The sequence below is a fragment of the Aquila chrysaetos genome, chromosome 17 (assembly GCF_900496995.4).
Source record: "Aquila chrysaetos chrysaetos chromosome 17, bAquChr1.4, whole genome shotgun sequence".
Taxonomy (NCBI): Eukaryota; Metazoa; Chordata; class Aves; order Accipitriformes; family Accipitridae; genus Aquila; species Aquila chrysaetos.
In genome coordinates this window covers 11,808,738-11,832,114 of record NC_044020.1, presented here as the reverse complement: position 1 = coordinate 11,832,114, position 23,377 = coordinate 11,808,738, and the positions used below count along the sequence as shown (strand labels likewise).

General features: G+C 44.7%; 1 protein-coding gene across 1 annotated transcript in view; it reads right to left on the bottom strand.

Annotated features, from left to right (window-relative positions):
• Nucleotides 1-23,377, bottom strand: part of TMTC1 (transmembrane O-mannosyltransferase targeting cadherins 1) — a 149,741-nt gene that overhangs the window by 81,496 nt on the left and 44,868 nt on the right. Inside the window, exons 6-7 of the mRNA XM_030041302.1 lie at nt 10,736-10,817; nt 9,645-9,748 (exon numbers count right to left, since the gene is read on the bottom strand). Coding sequence (XP_029897162.1) covers nt 9,645-9,748; nt 10,736-10,817 — 186 coding nt within the window. The remainder of the gene's footprint in view (nt 1-9,644; nt 9,749-10,735; nt 10,818-23,377) is intronic.

Genomic DNA, 23,377 nt, shown 5'->3' with positions numbered 1-23,377 from the left:
TTTAAATTTTTTAGTTTAAATGTACTGTTGCATGCTTTGTTTGAGATAAATACAGGATGACTCACACCTAGAACCTGTTGCAGAAAACAACTATCTGAACTGATTGCTTCTGCTGCAAGAATGAAAGTAAAGGGTACTACTTAAAGCCATAAACAATACAACAGAAAAATACTTGAGGGATTGTCTGTTACCCCGTGCTGTAATAGAGACTAACGAGCTTGGAAAAACCCTAGTCTCAGCTCTGCCAAACCCAGGCAGTCAGAGCACATGAGGATTGTGGGACTAGCTAAAAAAACCACAAGATTCATAGATATTTATGAGGAGTTTCATTTGCTTTCTGATTTGGAGCATTTTAAGCTTTTTTCCCCAGCTCCAAGGGACTGAGATTATAGATTTCTTCCTAAAACTTGCTACACGAGTGATCAGAAGACTCAGCCTGTGCCCCACCAAAGCTGCACGGAAAGGCGGGGGCCAGTGACCCTATTCTTTCTAAGTGCATACAGTGGTGCAACCTACCACCTACCCAGTTCTGGGACAACCCATCCCATTCCTGACAAACAACCTTACCCCCAAAGACCCAGCAGGGTATCCACCTGCAAGTGGAAGACTTTCCTGCACTGGGGATTTTAGCTAGGCAAAAGCAAAATATGCCCCTGGTTGGGAAAAAAATGGACCCATCTAGAAGACAGGTGGTAACAGTGCACTTAACTGGTATTTGGGAAAAGAAGGGGGTGTACAAAGAAGGGAGGCATCTGAAACAGAAGCAGGAAGATAGCCCTTGCCCTTTACAGAAGTCACAGACCTTGTTAATGCTCTTCTGAAAAGAAGACCTCCACACTGCCAAGAACTCAGGAAGGTTTTAGTTCACTATAGGGGTGAGAAGAGCTCTTTTATTAGGGAAAAGAGCTTACTTGCATTAACAGCTGAACTGATTTCAGCTCAAGGCTCTCTTCATCCTCTACAGAGCCCTAAAACCAAGTGTGTTTGATGGGCCGCCTCACAATAATGTCCTCCTAGGACACATGTGGCTGCAATTATAACCAGGTGGTGGTATTTAAGGATATTGTCTTAAAATTGTATATATTTGTGCTTCCCCTGGGGAACTGCCAGTCCAGTCATACCTTCCCACATGAGTTTATTTTCCTGCTCTGTATATTGTCAGCCTAAAGATTTTCTTTTCATAGCCTTAGAAGAAAAATCACGCTGTCTATCCAGCACATTCAGCTATTGTGGAGTAAGACTACACAAACAAGCAACACACAGACTAATTCCAATTTAACATCCAAACTTGAGTATCAGCTAGACAGAAAATAACTGGGAAAAGTGCCTGCATATTCCCTTTCATCAAAACTTTTGCATCTAGGGGAAAAGAGCTGCCAGTCAGTAGAGGACAGGAGTAGGAAAGACAAAGATACAGATAAACGGACAGCTGCAGTTTAATGAATAGCAAGGTAACTCCTCTGGAAGGTGGGTTTGTGTGCACCAGGGGCACAGGGGGAAAGGCAGACTGTGTTGCCCTCTGTAGCTTCACAGCCTGAAGAACTTTGATCTGGTGAACAGCACTCTCTCAGCTGTTTCAACTCTGTGGCTAAGAATCTGAAAAATATCAAATTCTTGAAGAGTAAAGACTTTCAAAGAGCCTGTGAATTTCCAGTGAAACCCGAGCCCACTGTCAGAGTCTCAATGCTGGAAAACCTGGGATTGATCTCGTACTGTTTTCCCTCCGCAAACCCCCACGTGCTGTGGGCAAGAACGTGCCTCGTGATCAAACATGATCCTCGGCTCGCCACTGACAGCAGCACGCTCCAGAAGTAACGCAGCCAAAACGCCCCAGCCACCAGTGGGCAACTGCTTCAGAAGAAGCTCGCGGAGGTGGCAGGGGATGGAGGATCCTCTGGACAGCTGCTGAGATACTGGTGGCTGATCCTCAGGAACTTAAAAACCAGACCACATAAACCCGCTGTGATAACATTTCTGGAAACGGTCCATTGTACCCCAGAGTATTGCCCACCCCATGCCGGCAGGAGCCAAAGGCATGTCCTGGGCACACTGCTTTGCCTCAGAGACTGGCCACGGTCTAGCCCTCCTGTGTGGAAGTATTTTGAAAAGCAAAATGCCTTGCCTATAGGAGTCAATGGCCTCTGCTTTGACTGCACCCCCTCCACTCCGTATGTGGGCTTTTGGCAGGGAAGGCTTGTTGCCTAACCAGCGCCTGCAGCAAGCACCATGACCCGTTAAAAACACCTATCAAGCCGATTTCCAGAGCAGTACTATCTATCTGGGTTTGTTCATTAAACCAAGAAAACTTAACTGAGGGAGATGCTGAAATCTTTCACATGGCTCTGGGAACCTGCTAGGATGCCCCTTGCTTTGTAGCACTGTCTTCCAGATAGGCTTCCCCCTGACCCCCAGCCCCCTTGGAATAAAAGAATACATTTTACACTTCATGTGTAGACCGTCTGGCCCCTAGGTGGGCATGACAGCAATTCTTACCAACACTGGTGTTCTCCCTTTTGTCTCTAGAAGTGAGCCCTGAATGCTGGGTGCCTGCAGAGACTGCAAGTAGCGCTGAAGTTAAGCACCTTTGGGCACACGATAGAAAGCACTGACAAAACAGGCAGACCTTTTCCACTTGGGAAGCATGTGCAAGCCTGGCTACTTAAGAACTGGTATGTCACAGGGGTCTATTTTAGCACCGGTTCCTAGCCTAAGATCAGTGAAAATCCCATACCAGAGTACTTGCTGCACTTGACTTCCATTGCCTTGGCAGAACTGGCTGGCACAGGGACCCACTTCTCCAGCACAGCTCTGCTGCGTGCCCCTCGGTAGTTCATTCCCTTTGAAGTTACAACTGGAATGATTAAATGCATTGCTCAGAAAACAGTCACAAATCTCTATGAAAAGGAGTATGTGCCAGTTTTTATGTATAAGCATTTCTCCAGCTTTCTGCGGCACTGAATTCTCATTTAACTGATTTAAACAGCAAAGAAATACAGAAAGCCAGCTCACAGAGAGAGCAGTTCAACCACAGGACAATGTTATCTCAAGGCAGTCTTAGTTGAAATGCATTAACTATTTAATGCAACACCACAAATAAGCCTGCTTCATGCCCAGAGTGATCAGCCAAGGGAAGTCACAAGGCAAATGCCAGCAGAAATTAATATAACTTGACTCCCAAATATACAGTTTAAAAAAACCACCACACTTCCTTAGTTTGAAATCACTGGTAGGGTTTAATCTGTTTCACACACCTTGAGACATGCTGTACAATGGACTTTCCCCTTGTCTTACCACGGTGTTAGTAATACAATCTGTTTATCCAGAGGCCTCCTACCTCCTTCCCCTCAAGAATGGCAGAAGAAAGAAACATTGTGCAAAACGTCTGAAGCATGACAGCCCACCACTCAACGCCCTGCTAACACTTGAACTGCACTTCAGTACACTGTTTACCTAAAGCTGGGCAGCTCTCAAAACCTTTCTAATTGCATTCTCCTCAACTTTCATCTAATACAAGCAAGAATGTTTTAACAGAGATTTGGGATTGGTTTCTTCTGTTGCAACAGCTTACCCACAGCAGATTTGGGGATGGCAAGTCACAATGACTGGAAATCTGTGTTCTTTAAGGTAGGTCACTGGAGAAGGTACGTCCTTTCTGCAGCGTACAACAGCCTGTAGGGACAGGCTGTAATGGCAGGGCTTACAAATAGCAGGATTCCCAACACCTTAATTTATGCCTCCGCTGAGAAAGGGTATGATGGACACATTTCATCTTCTCAGATCACCCTTGCCAAGCAACACACTGAAAGACATGCAAATGCTTTCATTTATGTCACTGTAAGTTTTAAGATATTTGGGAATATTAGAAAAATCCAGCACCTTGCAGGGACTGAAGCATTCATATTTGGACTTCCAAAGCATTTATTTGCATCCCCATTCACTTGTAATTTTAAAGACAGTAATTTAGTGAATATACTGAACCAATCTTTTTTTTTTTAAAGACTGAAAAACTGTCACTATTTAAGCATATTTTGTCTTCCAATGGTTAAATAAATCATTATCTGTCTACTTTAATTTATACATGTGTTGTCCAAGATTAGAGACAAGTTACACAGAACATACAGTCATGTTCTAAGGCCAAACTGGGCCACACCAAAAGTCTGTCCAGACCAGGATCCTCTCTCCAGCAGCAACCAAAAATTAATGCCAAACAAAGCATATAAGAACATCTTTTTTTCCAGTTTCTAGCTAGCATGATGTCTGCAATTGGATGTGGTTTCTGCATATTTAGTAGCCTGGATTTCTTTTTTTAACTTGGCAAATCTCTCTTTGAGCCTGCATAAACTTTCAGCACACCCACAGCATCCTGCAGGAAGAAACTCCCCAGTCCAACTACCTGTTGCAAGCCACCTCCTTGACTTGCTTTGAACCTGTCTCCAATTCATTCGATACACCTTAATTTCTGTATGTTCCCTTCCTCCATATAATCATGGATGCATAGACCTCTCTCACACCCTCAGTCATCTAATTTACAGTACAAGCATCATAAGGGCTGACAAAAAGCTGACTTCATTACTCAATATTTTTTCAACCCCATAACTTACACCTACTCCTAATCTTAGCCACACTCCAATAACCCTTGTCAGCCTCAGGACAAACCGCACCTGTACAGCTCACCAGCTGACACAGAAACCACACAAGAGTTAACAATACTCCTTTGGGTTCATCCTATGTCAGCCAAGACCCCAACTCCAGATCTAACTTTATGCATTTCGCAAAGACTGTTTGGAAACACACGTTTCCAAACTACTGTTTTTGTTTTTTATTCCACTTGTCATCAGTCTTCCTCCTAGCCCCACAGAGTTGGCCAAGTCTTACAATAACTTTCAACTCTGTTGAAAACAGTTAACATTTACCCTGGCGAGACAACCACAATAACCATGTTTCCAGCTCAGTGCAAATAAAGACAACTGCTTGCAAACAGAAACCCCCATTTGTGCCCCGCATGATCTTCAGAGTTACAAAACAACTTGCCCACAGCCTGAGCACTAACCCTTGCTTCAGCCATAGTTAAGGCGTTAGTAACCACCTCAAGATTACCACCCAACACTGGCCTTTCTTTTAGCTTCACATGCCTTCTCCTTTCTGGTCTTGACTCCAAACTTAGCTCTCCTGCTCCCTTCCTCCCAAAACCCAAACTGCAAATAACATCCTGGCTTTAAATTCAGTGCTGTGACCTAATTACTACCTTCAAAACCTCGTTAAAAGCTTCTCACACCAATTCTTCATATGCTGCTGCTGCTGTAGATGTCCACACTTGAGGAACACATAGTGCTTAGCAGCTTCTCTGAGGCTGGGCCATAACCACAAACTCTCCCATGTAACTGGACATCTACCAGTTGGGCAAGCAACCACACACATGAGCACCTACTTGGATGTTGAATATCCTCAAGCCTTGATGTCCTAGACCCTAACCTCATGCCACCCCTAACACCGGGGCCAGAAAGTTGTATGACCTCCAAATCCACCCTCAAGCAATTTACTCAGCTAACATCACTTCTTATTTCCACCCTGTGGAAATACCAGGCTTTAAACTTACCTCTTCAGCCTCCCTCTTCCTTGCACCTAAGCTGAACACCAGCCCTGCACCTCAGCCTAACCTTCCCACTGGCCAGACACACAGATCTTCCTGGAAACCAGGCCAATGCCACTCAGCCTTGCTGGCTCCATCTGACATCCCAGCCCTGCACTCATGATGACTGGCACAACGTCAGTTCTGCAGCGATAGCTTCAGCTCTGACCATGGTAAGATAAAGTCTCAGATGAGAGTTATAGTTTGAGTCTGAAAGAGGAAGGAAAAGGTTTGTTGCCAAGATAAGAGCTGTGGTTAGTGGGTGCATTGTGGGCTGTCAGTTCAGAGACCGTCACCAGGTCTCTGTCTACCTTGCAGGATTGACCACTCACCCATTCGGCAAAAAATTTGACACCCCAGCTGTCCAGAAACTTATCCTAAGGTATCATCCACATTGACTAATTGGTCTTCCCACAGCTCCATGAGACTGGTGAGATACAACAGTAGAAAAAGCAGCTCTCATCTCCAATTTCTTGTTTGCAGGTGGACCCCTGTATTGGGTTTGCATGGCAAGGTTTTGGTAGTGGGGGGGGCTACAGGGGTGGCTTCTGTGAGAACCTGCTGGAAGCTTCCCCTGTGTCTGACAGAGCCAGTGCCAGCCGGCTCCAAGACAGACCCACCGCTGGCCAAGGCCGAGCCCATCAGTGACAGTGGTAGTGCCTTTGGGAGAACAGATTTAAGAAGGGGGAAAAAAAAGTTGCTGCAGCACAGAAACAGCAGCCAGAGAGAGGAGTGAGAACATGTAAGAGAAACAACACCGCAGACCCCCAGGTCAGTGCAGAAGGAGGGGGAGGAGATGCTCCAGGCGCCGGAGCAGAGATTCCCCTGCAGCCCGTGGGGAAGACCATGGTGAGGCAGGCTGTCCCCCTGCAGCCCAGGGAGGTCCACGGTGGAGCAGATCTCCACCTGCAGCCCGGGGAGGACCCCACGCCGGAGCAGGGGGGTGCCTGAAGGAGGCTGTGACCCCATGGGAAGCCTGTGCTGGATCAGGCTCCTGGCAGGACCTGCGGACCCATGGAGAGAGGAGCCCACGCTGGAGCAGGTTTTCTGCCAGGACTTGTGACCCTGCAGGGGACCCATGCTGGAGCCATCTGTGCCAGAAGGACTGCACCCCGTGGAAGGGACCCACGCTGGAGCAGTTTGTGAACTGCAGCCCGTGGGAAGGACCCACATTGGAGAAGTTCATTGAGGACAGTCTCCCATGGGAGGGACCCCACGGTGGAGCAGGGGAAGAGTGTGAGGAGTCCTGCCCCTGAGGAGGAAAGAGCAGCAGAGACAATGTGTGATGAACTGACCGCAACCCCCATTCCCCATCCCCCTGCACCACTGGTGGGGAGGAGGTAGAGAATTTGGGAGTGAAGTTGTGCCCAGGAAGAAGGGAGGGGTGGGGGGAAGGTGTTTTAAGATTTGGGTTTATTTCTCATTAACCTACTCTGGTTTGATTGGTAATAAATTAAGTTAATTTTCCCCAAGTTGAGTCTGGTTTGCCCGTGACAGTAATTGGTGAGTGATTTCTCCCTGTCCTTGTCTCGACCCATGAGCCTTTTGTTATATTTTCTCTCCCCTGTCCAGCTGAGGAGGGAGAGTGATAGAGCAGCTTGAGTGGGCACCTGGTGTCCAGCCAGGGTCAACCCACCACAACCCCAGAGGTCTAACATGAAGACCATTGCCAGCAGCACAGCTGGGCCTATAGCTAGCTCTGAGGCAGTCGGTGGGTCACAGACTATTTTGAAGTGAAGGGTTGGGGTCTGGGTTCAGGAAAGAAGGTGTGGCTGAGCAAGCCTAACGTGCTGGCAGGTGGATCCTGCAGGCTTAGTGTGGTGTATGGGATCAGGATAGCCATGTTTTGGCCTCTTTCAGGTCATTTGGTGGCAAGTTGAAGGTAGTGGTCAGCTTAAGGTTTGAGTTCAGAGAAACAAGAATTGCAGAGAAGAATTTACAGGCATGTTCTGCAGGTACCTCACATCTAAAATGAAGGCTCGTGCCAGAAGACTAGAGTTAAGGTCAACAGAAGCTCAGGACCCAGCTGCTTTGTAGATCATACAGTGCCCAGAGAGTGAGGACAGGGACCATCACAGGTCAGCAACAAGATCTATGGCAGGGAAAGTGGCAGGTACTGAACTGCGGCAACACACTGTCAGGGCCCTGATGAGCCTCACCTGGCCCCACACCTGATGCCCGTTGCTCTAGAAGCCCCATTTCAGCTCAGCCCTGTCTCCTGGACGGACCTGTGCAGTGGCTAGCCTTGCCTCCAGTCCCATCTCCTGACTGGATCCTGACCAATATTCAGCAACAAACCTACTTTTCAGCTTCTGTTGTTGGGACCTGGGCCTGAGCATCAGCCGTGGGAGGTTGGTTGGAAGATACAGGCTTCTGGGTAAATTGGCTAAAGTGAGGATTAAGATCAAGCTCAGCAGAAGTGGAAGAGGTGTTTTAGAATCCCTCCAGAACAATAATACTGGTTTTTACTGGCATGGGTTTCCTTAATTAGGTTTGGAGCAGGTAGGTGTTGCTGGACTGCAGGTGAAGCAAGGGCTGCTGCTGAGGCCAGGGAGGACCTCAGCCAGCAGCACTCTCACTTGTCTTTCATAAGACTGTTAATAAAATCCACAGCGCCGGTGGTAAAAGTAGTCACTGTTTCATACCCCAAGAATGACTTAGCTTTTGGGTTTAAAAAAACTTTCCCCTGTCATTACAAGACGTAAAGAGACAAATATGCAAAAGACATTTCCAGCACAGAATATGTAATTGGAATCAGGCCAGGATCATTTATGACTTGATGACCACCATCTCAGCGTAAACATATCAAAAAGGGACAGCAGCAAATCCTTCACGCTGTGCCGCACAGAGTCTGGTATTAATGACTCTGCCAGAAATGCTGCGAACAGATCAGAGCTTTCCAAATCAGACAACATGCTTCCTGGAAGCACTTTTAGCCTTGATGGTAATAGGAGCTGTTGTCACATTATCATAAAGGTCTCCCATATGAGATCTAGTCTGATTTTGCAGCAGATGTTGAATAAAGATTGCTTGATCTTAACCTGTGTCTCAGCTGCAATTCCACTGTTGGAATGAGGAGCCAGCAAGGCCAGAAAGTGACACAGAGGAGGACTGTTCCCATTTTCATTTGAGACATCAGGAAATTCCTCCAGAAGCCTTCAAAGTGTCTTTCCCCTGTTCAGTAGCTAACCAGAGCAAACAGGCACTTGGCCCTGTCTTAAGAGGAAATCAACTTCTACCACCTTCCTGGAGCACTGGTCTGGTTAGGTCCGGAGGGAAGAGCTAAGTTGCAGCTGCCACTGCCTTGCTGGTCTGGCCCAGCAGAGCCAGAGGGATGTGGTATCAGCCAACCTAACCACACACCAGGTCCCAGGCAAGGAAAAAAAACAAAAAACACTTTTACCAAATTTAAGCATTTATGTATCTTAAAAAAAAAAAAAAAAGTGATAAAATAACAAAGGTCTGTTAACACAGATTTCAGGTTCATTGTCTTTAATTAATCCATGGCAGCCCATCCTGTGCCTAGCCAGAGCTGTGCAGTACTCTGTGCCACTGGGGTCCTGCCTTGCACCTTCACTGATTAGCCACCAATATTCCACCAACAGGCATGGTCATCCCCTTCTTGTACAAACTTCAGCTGAAGCCAAAACTTTGAATGCTTGCATCCCATACCTCAGGAGCAGCCAGTTTTAAGGTTTAGGATTAGGCTTCAGTCACTGGGCTTTCCGGTCCTGCGCTCAGGCAATTAAACCATATTATTTGGGCTTTGCATAAAAATAAGTCTACATTTTTCAGTAAGAAAGCATCTGTAATATAACTCTACAGGACCGAGAGCTTTGGGGTTCAAATAATGCTGGTGGCTTTCAATTCTAGACAGAACAATAAGGAGAAGTATTTAAGTTAAGACAACAGAAGAACTCTTCTCATTTGCCATCTGTAAAACATTTTAGTGCAGGGAAAAAATAGTGTCAAGACTACACTTCTGAAAACTTTTGTTGCATTAGTGGCATTGTACCTTGTCAGTAAATACGGCGAGAATGAAGCGGGATTGTCCTGCTCGGAAAACATCGGCATGGATCCTCCCATTATCCAGAGGCGGAAATACAACATGAGAATCACCTTCAAAGAAGAACATCTTGGTTAGCAATACGCTACTAAGAACTAAGGCCTCCAGCAAATATTTTGTTGTGATAGATCTCCATGCTCTGCTCTGTGCCTACAAGTGAGTCAGCTCAGTGGTTTAGGCAAAATTCAATTTTGCCACCCTATGCAGGATAACAAATGTGCCGACACTCAGCACAGACAGCATGCTACGTTGTTGTGTTCCCCCTCCTTTCATGTGTGCGTTACTGACAGCAACTGGCATATCTCAGCTACCAATGACAAAGGCAGCATTTTGAAGGACAAATCCATCACCCTGCTGTGGCTCAAACCACAGAGTTTTGCTATTGACCTCTACCTAAATACAGAGGGGAAAAACATGGCTGATGTCTTAAAAGCTATTATCTTTCACTCATGCTGGCATAGGTGTAAGGACAAGCTCCACTGGTGTTTCTCATGCTGTGTAATCTTAATCCCTGGAAGGACTTCTGTGGGCTGGCACTCCTCCACCTTTTTGGGAACCACTTGTCAAGGGACAAGCAAGGGCATCTGGTTCCTAGAGCAGCACAGGGAGTTGCACACCCCCATGGAGGTGTTTGTTTTCTCCCCTGCAATATGTCAAGTCCTGCTTGGAGCACACCAAGCAGCAGGTATTTGCAGGCAGAGCTTTTCTTGTGACTCTTACCGAGCCCAGCACTGAAACTAACAGCATGCCACTGAAAAGTCAGCCCAGCACCAGAGTGTCCCCCTGTATTTAGGGCAGGAAATACTTGCAGATGACTACAAGGCTGTAAGGGCAGCCGCTGTAAATTAAAAGAAAATCTGAACTGAAAACACTGCAATATTCTTGTCTCTGCCCAGCTGAAGTTTTCTAGACTATTTTCCAAGACTAACTTTGTATTAGGATCTACCGTCTAAGCTTTCTGAGTCTTTTGGGATACCACCACACAATGTTCATTTTTGTCACATACACAGAAATACATGGTCAAGTCCGTTCATACTTACGTAGCTTACCACCAAAGCAGCTCTCTTCAAAAAAGGCCTTGCAGTATACAGGAAATTCTGGTTGTTATTTGCAGTCAGGTAGCTGAAATATAAGGAAACAAATATTTGTTGAAATACTTTGAAACAATAATTCATTTTTCAAACTGGAAAAAAAAGCTGTACATTGTTTTAACCACCCTAAACTAACATGCAGTAATAATGACATCACTCTTACTCTTCAAAGCTCTTTCCACGTGACTTCAGTAAAATATTGAGACCACTTCAAATAATAAACACTATAATACATTGCAGTTTCCCCATCAAAATCTGGTTTGGGTTGTTTTTTTTTTTTTTTTTTAAATCATCAATTAACTCCTTAATCCTCAGAAAACTCTCACATGTGCCATCTTCAGACTCCCAGAAGCCTACACCGAGACACATTTTTAAAAGGTCACCCAAACAGAGCAACTCAATTTTAGGCCATGATTAAAATGCAAAAACTCCTTGTTCCCAGCTCTCTGCTCAGTTTCTAGAGATGGGAATAACTGTCTAGCAGAACTGAACTTATTTTAAGCATTTTTTTTTTAAAGCATATCCTGCACACTTAAGTTTCATTACAAGTCTGCTGACAAGGTGTTATGATAATTAACTGCACAGAGACAAACACACAGGTGGTTTATTGTTGTAGTAACATTCATAAAAACCTTCCCGTTTCTCCATGAGTAAAATTAAACTGTATCCGGAGCCAAAACTACACATTTATTTTAATATAGAGTAGAAGAACTTGCCAAATTCTAAGGAGCTTTCTTAATGTAACAAACGGTGCCATACCTATGACATTAATTCAATGATAATTCCATTTCTATTGAACCTTACAGAGGCTTCATCATTCTAATAAAGCAATGAGAAACAAAGAGAAATACAGAAGAGACAACAGGAGTATTTTAAGCATATAGGAGCTAGAAAACTATTGAAAAAATGACAAATAATTTTAAGATGTTGTAAATATCAAGTAAACAAAATAAATTCAGAAGGAAAACATTTGCAGTTCCTATGTGTAACATACAATCAGTATTGGGATACTCTATTTAAATGATTTACAAAACCTGCAGCATGAATCACAACACCTGCACACAAGTTACCTTTCCAAGCATGAAAGCATCATACGTTTCTCCTGTGAACATCTAGCATATAAAACGCATCTTATTTCCTCTCCAAATTCCTCAAGACAGTCTATCATTTGATTGCTTCCACTCTTCAAGTCTTTGAAAAAACAAGATTGCAGCACTTCCTAATACTGCCAAGAATCTTTAATATCTGGCTTTTTGTTCAAATTTTCTATAGTAGGAAGTTTGCAAGCCTGGTCACCATGGCAAGATGGAGAAAAGATTACACTGCAGACAAAAGCATCAGGGGCAAAGCCAGCAAGAAACAGAGGCGGCATTTAACAAGAAGAAAGAAGTACATCTGGGTGCTCTCTACAAAATAACTGCTCTTCAGAAAACTTTCCCTCCGTGTTGTGCCTAAAACTTAGGAACCAAACCATACATCGTAAAGCAAGCCAGATGACTTTCAGTCTTTGGTGTCTACTTATTTACAAATGTTGACATTTAAGCACCGAATCTGACTTAAATGTCAGACTAGTCTTCAAGGGCTGAACTCTGCAAAGTGCAAAGTTTTTTGAGCTCCCACTGATTTTAATCAGGCTCCAGCAAGTACAAGTGAGATGAAACTATAAGCCTTCAGCTTTCTCTCTCCACGAAAGGTCAGGTTGGCCTTCAAGTGTTCACCATGGCCCTGCTCCAAAGCCCACCGGAGCCAAAAGGAAAGACTCTTGGTGACTTTAATAGCATTTGGATCAAACCCCGGTCTTTTGTTCCCTACTGGAACCTTTTATGAAACTCAACCCCCTCGTGATTTGCAGCAGGAACAGAAGTGTTGGGTTGCATTTTGTTTATATTTTTATGGGTGGAGGGAGGAGAGCCCTCTATTAATCACATTGCCTGACTCTTTTCAAGAACCTGTTTTCACTCGCTTGTAGTTTTAACTAACTGCAGCACTTTGGGCAGCAATTTTCCATTACAAATATTTGCTTTAGGTGGAATTATTCTGGGAAAAGATCAGCCAGAACAGTTCAGCTTTTTCTCCGAGACTTCAATTAGAGACAGAGGAGTAGTTTTATCGGTGTCAAGAAGTCTGCCAACTTCATCCTGGAGAAACTGCATCACCTCACACCAGTGACCTAAAAATCGGGAGGCGGCCGTTACCTCCGGGCCACGTGTTTGCCACCTTCCAGAACAGCCACCTGTGGTCGGGCAAGATACAGGCTCAGGGGCCAGCACCTGCGGGGAGGTGGGGACGTGCAGACCCCACTGCTTTGCCATGCTCAGCGGGGATCTGGCTTTCAACAGATCATGTTTGCATCGAAGATGTTCCAGCTGGAACAACTGCTAGGGACAACAGGCTGTTTGTGAAGGTAGCCCTTCAGCAAGAAGAGTAAACTTCATTTTAGGCTGCTGAGGCTCAGGAAAGCATGTCTGTGCTTCAGGGCCTTGCAAACACTGATCTAGGTCTGGAGACCACCACAGAACATAGAGGAACCCTCATTATTACCATCTCTCTGTTCCCTCTCAAGCTTGGCCTGAGGAGAAAATTAAAGCCAGAAAACGAACATAAATGGAAGGCAGTAGTTGCTCTTTCATCCTTGGCAGTACAGCACAGGAATGCTTACTCTTTAAACATCATGACTTTGACTTTTTTTGTCTGCCTACGAGTAACTAAAACGTTGCCCACGTCTCGCACCTTCCTTGCAGCAAGCGTAACACCATGCAAGCTACCCTGGTTTCAAGGCATGAGTTTATCTGCAAGTCAAAGTTAACTTGAAGTGCTCCGCTGAATTGCAGGGTAGCTCTGGCCACTGCAGAGCAGGCCTTTTGAAAGCATTTCAGAAAATCCTGACAGGCCCCTCACAGTTTATGTTGTGGAGCAGTAACACCTCTAGGAAAAAAAGAAATCCCTGCATTGGCATCAACTGCAAATCACCACTCTGTGCTAGAGAGCAGATGGGCAGCAAGCAAAAAGGAACCAGAATGAAAGCAGTGGGTAACTGGGAATGGGTGAAGCAAGAGTTCAGAGAGCCGTGAGCCTTCTGATCCTTTCTCCAAATGCATTTGCTACTTTGCAGCTTCAGTTAAGAAATGTTCCTTTCCATGACAGTTCAATTAAGAAGCAAGGCTCTTCCATTTTGAGAAAGCTGCTGTCCTAAAGTCTATCTGGAAACCATGGAAGATAACATGGTTCACGGCTTGGCAATCCAGCTGTCCGCCCATCAGATCAACCTGTGGGAGTGGCATAAACGTATGGCTATGCTCAGTCCATCAAAGCTCTACAAGAACCACGTGGTTTTCCAGAGCACCTTACTGAGGCTACTAGTTGTTTCAGGGAAGGTAAATAGTAAAACATCTCATGTCTGGTGCAGGCAAAGAACAATACACAGTTTATGTATTAAAATCAAATGAACTGCAAACAGGACCTGGATGAGGAAGTTTGCTAAATGTCAGTGACACACAGCATGTAAAATGCAGTAGCATTTTACATGTAAAATTGCAGCTTGCAAACACATCTAAAGTTACATTGAACTTTGCTCAGACAACCTTAAGATCAGCCAAAGCTCTTTATTTTTTCTTTAGCTAGGACAATCAAAGAAATTGCTATTACAACAATTTAACTGTTTTATACCTGTTTTAAACAGCTGCCTTGTATAAAGTCATTTACAGGTCAGATTTCCATGCATTTGCCAACCACAGCAGGCTGCCAAACATCCCACTGTTCATGGGAACCACTCCCTATCACCTGCTCCACCTCAACCAGCATAATGCGGCTCCCCATGCCAAAACACACACACGCATTCATTCCCACATGAGAGCAGGCATGGGGCATACGTAGGAAAACTGTATCGATAGTAGCTCTGTGCAGCAAAATGCTACCTTGAGAGTAGGTGAACGGGTCAAGGTGTGGGTCTGCCAGATTTTCATAATGACACGATAAAATTAGAGGAGGAAATCCAGATCTCCAGGTTTGCTAAACGAGTGTGAAAAGAGCCCATTTGGGGCAGAGGTTCCACCTCTGCTTCGTGCCAGCTTTCCCACAAAGCAACCAGCATGTAATTGCCTACTTGCTATCTTTTAAAAGCCTTTCAGGAATACTCCCTGAAGCAACCAGAATCACAACAAACAATAAATCCAAGAAATGCTTAATAATGCAGCGACTTCTCTCACACAGTTCGAGCAGAGGCCAAGACAGATATTTGGCAGCTCTGGCTTCCTGAAAAGCACGGCTCATCCTGAAATCAATTACATCATCAGGGCACCCAGAGGTTTTATAATTGAAGACAGCAGGGTAGGTGGCCTAGTAAAACTCAATACCATGCAGTTTACAGGAATGTAAACTCTGCTGGTACCAGATGGACTGTGTTAATCAAAACAAACTTCTCTGAGAAGCAGGCAGCTTTTTAATTTGCCTGTACCATTGGAGGCATCTAGAGTTTACAGAAAGGAGCGGGGCAGCTCCTCAGCTGCTGTGCGTTGCCACAGCTGTGTGAGCTATCGCAGACTGGTATCAGCAACACATTCATCCGATGCTGCAGCTGACTCAGCTTCAGCATGAAACGTGAACTTGCTCTCGTGTTCTCTTTGAAGGCTTTCTCAAGGGAAGTGAACAAACAATTAAGATGTATGATGGATGCTTCCCATTGGGGACATCTAAAAGACCAAGATAAGTGTGCAGTAGAACAAGCTCTGGTATTTTGAGAGCTTGTTTTGGCTGGGTCCCTCTGCTGTGAGAAGATCATTGCTCCCATTTGTATTCTTCTCAGGAAACATATCCAACTCCCAGCAACTGCCGGAGTTTTGAACTAGTGCTTTCAAAACCGTAGTACTAAAGGAAGACATTAGAAAGATAAGCATAACAGCAAGGCTGTTAACTTATTCTTAATTATTGGTAACAGCAAGACACCTCTAATCAAGACATTTTTAAACTTAGAAGTGGCTATTCTAAGTGAATGTCAAAGCTTTAGGTTATTGGTAGATGCACACCTAATTCCAAACCAGTTTGATAGACTCCCCTGCTAAGAATGCACAAGTTTTACAGGCACTGTGTTTTGTCTATAGAGACCACCTTACCTTTTCTACTAAAACACGACTTCCTTATAATCTGTCCAGCCAGCTACATCTTATATTGGAGAAGTATCTTTTCAAAGTAGCTTGGCCTATATTCCTCCTTGAGGACAACCACCAAAGGGCAAGTGTACGTGATATCCCAGGGAGAAAACAGAAATGAAAATCCATCCTGGAGTAAAAGAATTGAATTTAAAAAAAAAAAAAAAAGAAAAAAGAAAAACCAATATATTCCAGACACATCTGGATTTTTAACTTGCTCAAAATACCTGTCAATGCAGTAAATAAAATACCAGTCATAGCTACAGGTTTTGCAAGGAAGAAGAAAGAAAAGCCCTCTTGCTTCCTTCTTTATGAGTAGTCTTGACATTCCCCACAGCACGTGTGGCATCCTTGCTCCTTATCTCTCCGGAGAGCCTTAAAATCCAGCCACCACTACCCACACAGACCCAGATGCATAAACACACAACAAACAGAAGCAGTTTTATGGACTCTTTAGGGGGCCACAGAGAGATTTTATGAAAGTCACAACTGGTTTAACTCATTTGCACTGATAACGTCACATATTCTTCAGGCACATTTTCAGTTGTGACCACATTTGGAGTTCTTGCTGTTTACTGGATTTTCGGGGCAAGCAGAGCAGGGCATAACTGCATTGGCATATACAGCAGAGAAGGCGATCCCACTCACAGCTTTTGCTTATTCTTTTAGGCAATACATACCTCATTCTGTGTGGGATGAAAGTAGAGGAAGAAAACTGGGAGGAACAGGGAAAGGAGAGAGAGGCACAGTAAGGGATCAGGAATAGAAAGAGAAAAAAGGAAAGTAGCAAAATGCACTTAACAGATCAAAGACCTGACCAAGAAGATGAAAAAGGGCTTCCCTTCATACCAGACATTCCACCGACGCGACAAGGAGACAAGGTGGAGCGGGGCTAACAGGAAAAATAAGACCTCATCAAAGCATGGCCACCCTCTGCCAGATCTCAGGAAACCGAAGCACCGTGCCTGCAATTTAAAGCTTCCATTGATTTCAGCCATTTTATTTCATCTGCATCACACACACCTGAGGCACTGAAATCCACTGTTAGGCTCATTATTCCCTGTCCTAGGCCAGTTAAGGGCTGGTATAGAGGTACTGCAAGCAACTGCATTATAAGCAGCACTGATAGCAGCTTTGGCTGGTCCACACATTCAACTACAAATCCTTATTTTCAGCTGCTTGTTCTTTTGACAAGCTTTATTCATTCAAGCTGAAAGTTTTCCCTTCCAGGAGCTTGTGTCAAGCTGAATTGTTTTCTTCTTTGAAAGTATCAGGTAAAACAGTTCAACTGGTCCTGAAAAAGCAATTAGAGAGATTTGCCCATACCAACAAAGTTGTGCAACCACTTTATTGGGAAGACTTCAGTGGTTCTGTACTTTGGAGCAGGGATCTGAAATTTAGTAGAGGGACTGCAGAGATGCTCCTGTTGTTGCTTTCAGCAACAACTCACTCTGCTTCCAGGCACGTGACAAGCCACTGGGGAAAAAAAAAAATCTCCATCTGCAATGCGCACTAGAGATTTGTATCAATTCCTCAGGGCCTCTAGCCCTACCAAACACACCTAGCAGGAGCCTGCAGGAACAGCATCAGACCCTCCTTGCATTGCTCCTGCAAAGCCATTGAGATAGGAGACTCTCTCCTGCAATGCCTGTGTCCAGCCTGGAGGAGACCATTTGCTTGGACTGCAGAGGGCTGAAAATTTGTGTCTGAAGAACAGGCTAGGAGTATGTGTTACAAGGAAGAGAGGGGATAAAGGAGAAAGAAAGGAAGGTAGGCATAAAGAGGAATGGGATGGGAGCAAAGAGGAGCCAAGAAGGAGAGAAAGGAAGAGAAAGATGGAGATACATGGAGATATTCAGACTTTTGCTGCTGTCAGAGATCCAGCAGCAGTATCCAAGAAATCTGTTGCCACTGGAGCTCCATTCACTTGGGTCCCCAGTGAGCACTCAGGAGCTGGACGGCAGCACCGGAGGCAGGAAAGAGCCCGCCTTCCCCAGAGCAGCTCTGCTTGAGAAAGCAGCTGTGCTTTCAGCAAACCCAGCTAGCACGAGCAGATGGACCCAAAAACCCAGAGGATAGCCAGGACTCCTCCAGACTGACTGCTGCCTTTGTGTCTTTGCAAAGAAAAGAGCTGGCAGCTCTCGAATACGGTCTTCTCAAAAGGCAGCATAGCACCCGTGGGCCACGGTCACTCTGCAGGGCCAGGCTTGGTAAACAGGTCTGCTTGCACACAGGCGGGGAGCGTGTGGTCTGCAAGGTATCCAAAACATGCTCTCTCATCACAAAAAATTAGCTGACTCACTAGCAAGAGGGGAGGAGGTTATCCTCGAGTCACACAAAAGGCTCTGTCATTGTAAGTGGAAATTATTGAGGTGTCCCTGGGAATCCAGTGTCCTAGTAAAAATTTACAAACAAGCCATAAAAGACACGGAGGCCTGCTGCGTTGCTTTGGTGGTCTCCATAAGGCACTTCATGTCAGTAAATACCCACTAGTCCAAGTAGGCTGCTAATTTACAGAAGGAACCATGGTGGCTTTAAAATTATGTATGTGCAATTAGAGAATTAAGGCTCTAACTTTTTGCCATTGTCTTTACCCAGGATCCCAGTAAGCAAACTTTAAAAAAAAAAAAAAAAATAAAGAGAGAGAAATTTAAAATTTTATCACAGAAGAGGAGGAATAAATCCATTCTATCGGTAAAATACGGCAGAGAAAGAGCACAGAAATCAATACCTGTGAGACTGTCAGTCTCCTTCTGCCAAGCCTCCTGCACTCCACACAGGAGAGGAAAGATACACGCCTCAAAGTAGGAAATAATACATACTACTGCTAGCAACAGCAAACTACCCTGGATTCAAATACAGTGCCAACAAAAGATCAAATGAGGAATGCGGGGGGGGGGGACACGAACAACAAAAAAACCAGGACAAAACAAAAAACACCATAATCAGGCTGTCTACCTACTTCTTATGAACAAACACCCAGCACCATGCAGGCAACCAGCCCCCGGAAAACGTAGCAAGGACTCAGTGAGGAGCACAGTCCAGCTGTAAATACGCCCAGCGAAGGCAGGAGCCCAAGCACCCAGCCCCAGAGCAGGGATAGATGTGCTCACCCCTACACATCCACCAGGATATGCCAGGAGCAGCAATGAGCTCCCCCGGCCTCCTCCATGCATCAGCCCTAAAAAAAGTGATAGGCACGGATGAGAAGCATGAGGCAGGTAAGTGTCAGCTGGTCCCAATCCCAGCTCCTGCACCACTCTTTAAGGAATTTAAATAACTTGCTGGTACAGAGTTTGACTTGAGGAAGGAGGGGAAGAAAGCAAACTTTTACAGCTGAGCCTGCTCTCAATCAGGGCAAATGCTCAGTTGGTTGGTTGGGTTTTTTTCTTAAATACGTTTGCTGGACTGAACTATATTTTTTAAGTCATCATTTGGGGTCAGCCCAAAAAGAAACTTTTTGCAGTGCTTGGAGAGGCACAAAATGTTTTAGTTGTGAGCATTTCTGGTAAATCAAGTGAAAGTGGTAAGTGAAAGTCTGGTTTCAGAAAGAAACGTGGGCACAATTTGCAAAGAAACATGGGGAGAAAATAAGCAACTGAAACCCCCTGTAAATGTAGCCTGGAGAGTATTGCTTTATTTCAAAACCTATTTGTTTGGGGTTTTTTTTAATTCTTCCATAATTTACTTGTAATCTGAAACTACCTGTCAAATTCATTTTAAACCCACATTTTTCACTTAAATGGAGAGGGGGGAAAAATCACGCATCCACAGTTTGAATCTTTCCCTTTGAGATAAGAAGATGGAAAGAGGAGCAGTTATCACACCAGTATGATGGGGTAGGGGAACTGTGGACCTTCAGGACAGTAAAACAGTGCGTGTATGAGAGTTCCCAGCCTTAATGTCCAAGAACCAATTTACGGCCACCTACAAAGAAACAGCGAGTGATAACGAGAAAATAAGTGAAAATAAGTGATAGGCAAAATTCGGGGCGGACTTGCATGCATTTGATAATCTTCCCTCCTCCTCCTCCCCTGACTGCATCTGCCTTAGGACAGCAAGCTCTAAGGGCTGGGTTAAAGGACCATGTTAGCACAGACTTTGTGGGAACAGGCAGTGAGCAAGGAGAGAGCAGGAGCTACTGGACAAGGCACTACTGCAATAGCAACAGTTTGCTTATCATAGGAGTTAATGAAGACCAAAAAGCTTGCATGGGTTCTCCTGAAGATGCCCTGTAAATTAAAAGAGGTTATAACCTATTCATTTACACTGAGAATTTTCCCAAATTTACACAATGGAAAGGGATGGCCCTTGTTTGGATCCAGACTGTCTGTCAAAAGCCACCAGTGGCAGAGATACTAAATTCAGCTGTATTGTCCTCAAACTGAAGCTTGGCTTGTTTTCCACAAACTTTTCCTTCAAAATGAAACCCATGCATCAGCTAGTTAAAAACCAGTTTACTGGATGTCAATGCTAAATACTTCAGGAAGAAGGTATTTCCTTTCTGGAAAATTCTTAATCTGACATTTGATCTGGCATGTCCCTTTGCTTCTGTCAGATTAAATAAAGCAATCCGTAAATATGTCACAGCCATCTCTAAATACAAAATAAATGGCAAAAAAAACCCCTTCCTTACTCTTTTCTTGTTAGGAAACTGTCTGTCATTTTTAACATCCTCAAAAATAGCTTGTTCTTTTTAAATATGAATGACACGAGTCTGTTAGTAATATAGCGAAGAAGCAAAATAACATTCTTCAGAGCTGGTATCCTTTCAGAGAAACTTTTTGATGTTTGCAATCAAATGCAACTCAATGCCAAAGTTATACTGCAACACAGAAAGAATCTGAAAGAAAACAATTCAAAAATTGGCAGCAAATGACTTCTTTTGTCAGCAGCCCTGTAAGTAAATTGTGCCTGTGCTATTACTGTTGGCATGAAATACCAAACATTATACTTCCAATGACTTTTATTTCTGTCACTTTTCCACACAATCATCTACACACAAATCCTTAAATTCTCCAAATTAAAAATGGACCGGTTCTTTCATCACAGGCAGTCATGGTTCGGTTATGATAGGGTTCATCTGTGAAAAATAAAAATTAAAATCTGCAATAGCCAGTAAAGATTAGTGGCTTGCTTTAAATGGATTTCCTCTGCAAAGCTGTTCTTTATATCTCATCTAAACAGATAATAAATGGTAAAAGCCAAAAGCACATCAATAAAAGAATAATTCTGAAACTTGGCAGAAGTAGAAAAAATAATTACATTTTATCCTATTTTGACCACAATTCAGTCTCAACTATTGCCAGAAAAATAAGACCACAAATATTCCAGTCTTCTTTAAGTCACTAAGATACTTGCTTTGAACTGCATTGGCAACTTCCAAAAATAAGCAGTAGCAAGAAAACTACATCATGTTGTAGTCTCCATCTCCACAGAAGTGGGTTTAAATGCTGATATTTAAAAGCCTGGCAAGCATGAAAGATCCCGCACGGTTGCTCACAGGAAAGTTTACGGGACGTTGCACTCGGCCAAAAACACGAGCGGCTCCTGCCTTGGGGATTTTGCAGCAGCCTGTAACGCAGCCCCCAACCACCTCAGACTTCTACAGGACGGGGCTAGAGCTGACGCTCAGTATCACTCGGGTGCGTACTTGCGGGGACAACTAAACCTTCCCACACAACCGACAGCCTCTCTTCCCCAGACGCCCCACACCAGAAGCCAAACGTCTCCTGTTTGGCTTGAGGGAAACCCACGAACGCGCATCGCGAAGTTCGTTCGAGGCTCCGTCACCCTCCGGCGTAGCCGTGGTCTGGGTTGTTCCGGTAAGCCGCGGCCAAGATCACGTTAACAAAGTCATCTCGTCTCTTCCGCAGCCCCACCACGCAACCCATCTCCGCGCTGCCGAAGGGACACCGGCTCCGGCTGCTACGCGGGCGTCCTGCGGCATCACACCTCTCCCACAGGCCAAGCAAAAGGAGGGTGCGAGGGCGTGGGCGGGCGGGCCCTGGTGGGCAAGAAGAAGGAGACACACGCCATGGGAAAGGTTGTAGGTCCCTCAGAGGATACTCCCGTGGTCTGCGCCTGTCTGGACTCCAAACAGTGACGGGATCCGGTCAGAAATGATGCAGATGTCCAGACAAGAAGGCGGAGGTGATGGAGGAGGGGAAAGGTGAGAAGCGGTATCTGAGCTACCACAAACACGTCTGCTCGTTCTTCAGGAACGGCGGTGGCTCTTGCAGGACCGTTGCTGCACAGGTGCATGGACACAGCCAGGACCTGGGCCTCGAAGGCCTCCAGGAGAGTCGCTACAGAAGAACGGCGGCACAGCCTCCGCTCCGCCGCCCACTGCCGCAGTCCCATTGCCGCTAAAGCAGGAGAACCGATTCTCCCGAATTCACTTGTAAAGACACCCCGGGACAAGCGGTGCTGCAACAAAACTGATCTAAAGACTCTTGCATATATTTGCTCGCAGGAAACGGGTATTTTCATTAAACTAACAGATTCTTTTTCTTTTCTTGTTGCCCTTTAATATTTGCACTGCATATGTTTGATCCCATTATTAAACACAATAAATAGCCCCTTGTTGAAGAATTAAGAAAAAAAGTACCAGCCAGTGCAGATAATATTGCCGACCAAGACTGAAGACAGAGAGCTGCCGTTATTTCTGTATTTGAGTTATTGATTAAACGTAACATTCGTAAAGCAGCAATCAGAATCGCTATTCCACAAACACTCCCAGAGAAATAAAGACTTGTTCCAAGTGCCAATCACATATACTCTTGTGGTTAAAATGCAATTAAACAAGTAAAGCATCCAATATACCCACAAGCCAAACAAAAACAAATCACAGAAACCTGAACTGTGGAGCAAAAACAAAGGCAAGATTTTTAAAACATAATTTAAAAATGAAAAGTGTCAGTACAGGCTGTTGCTTGTAACCTATTGTAAAAACTTTCAGGTTACATGTATATGTGTTATTTATACATAGGGAAAAGGTTCTTTTTCCGAAATATGTCTCAGTAGGAAAAATGCTGTGTAACAGTAATGCTTTACTTATTCCAGAAAACTGTCTTCCTTTTTTATGCTTTCTGGTTTACTTTTAAAGTTTTTTTTAAGCTGTGAAATGGATGGAAGAAAAACATTCTTGAATTAACTATGTGAAACTCTTGCCCTCAGACCCTGAAGAAAGAAAGTTGTTCTGAGAAGAGTAAGAATAATACCAAACAAACGTACCGATTCAGCAGTCTCTGTTTGATTGCCAGAAACTAATACAGATGGCAACAACCTCACCAAAAGCCGTCAGACTGACCGAGAACAAAGAGCCAGAGGCAGAAACCATGCCAGGGGGACACCGGGGACCGCTCCGGCGAGACCCCGCAACCCAACCAAGCGAGCGGCGAGCCCTGCACGCTGCCATCTCCCACGGAAGGAAGAGGCCAGGCGT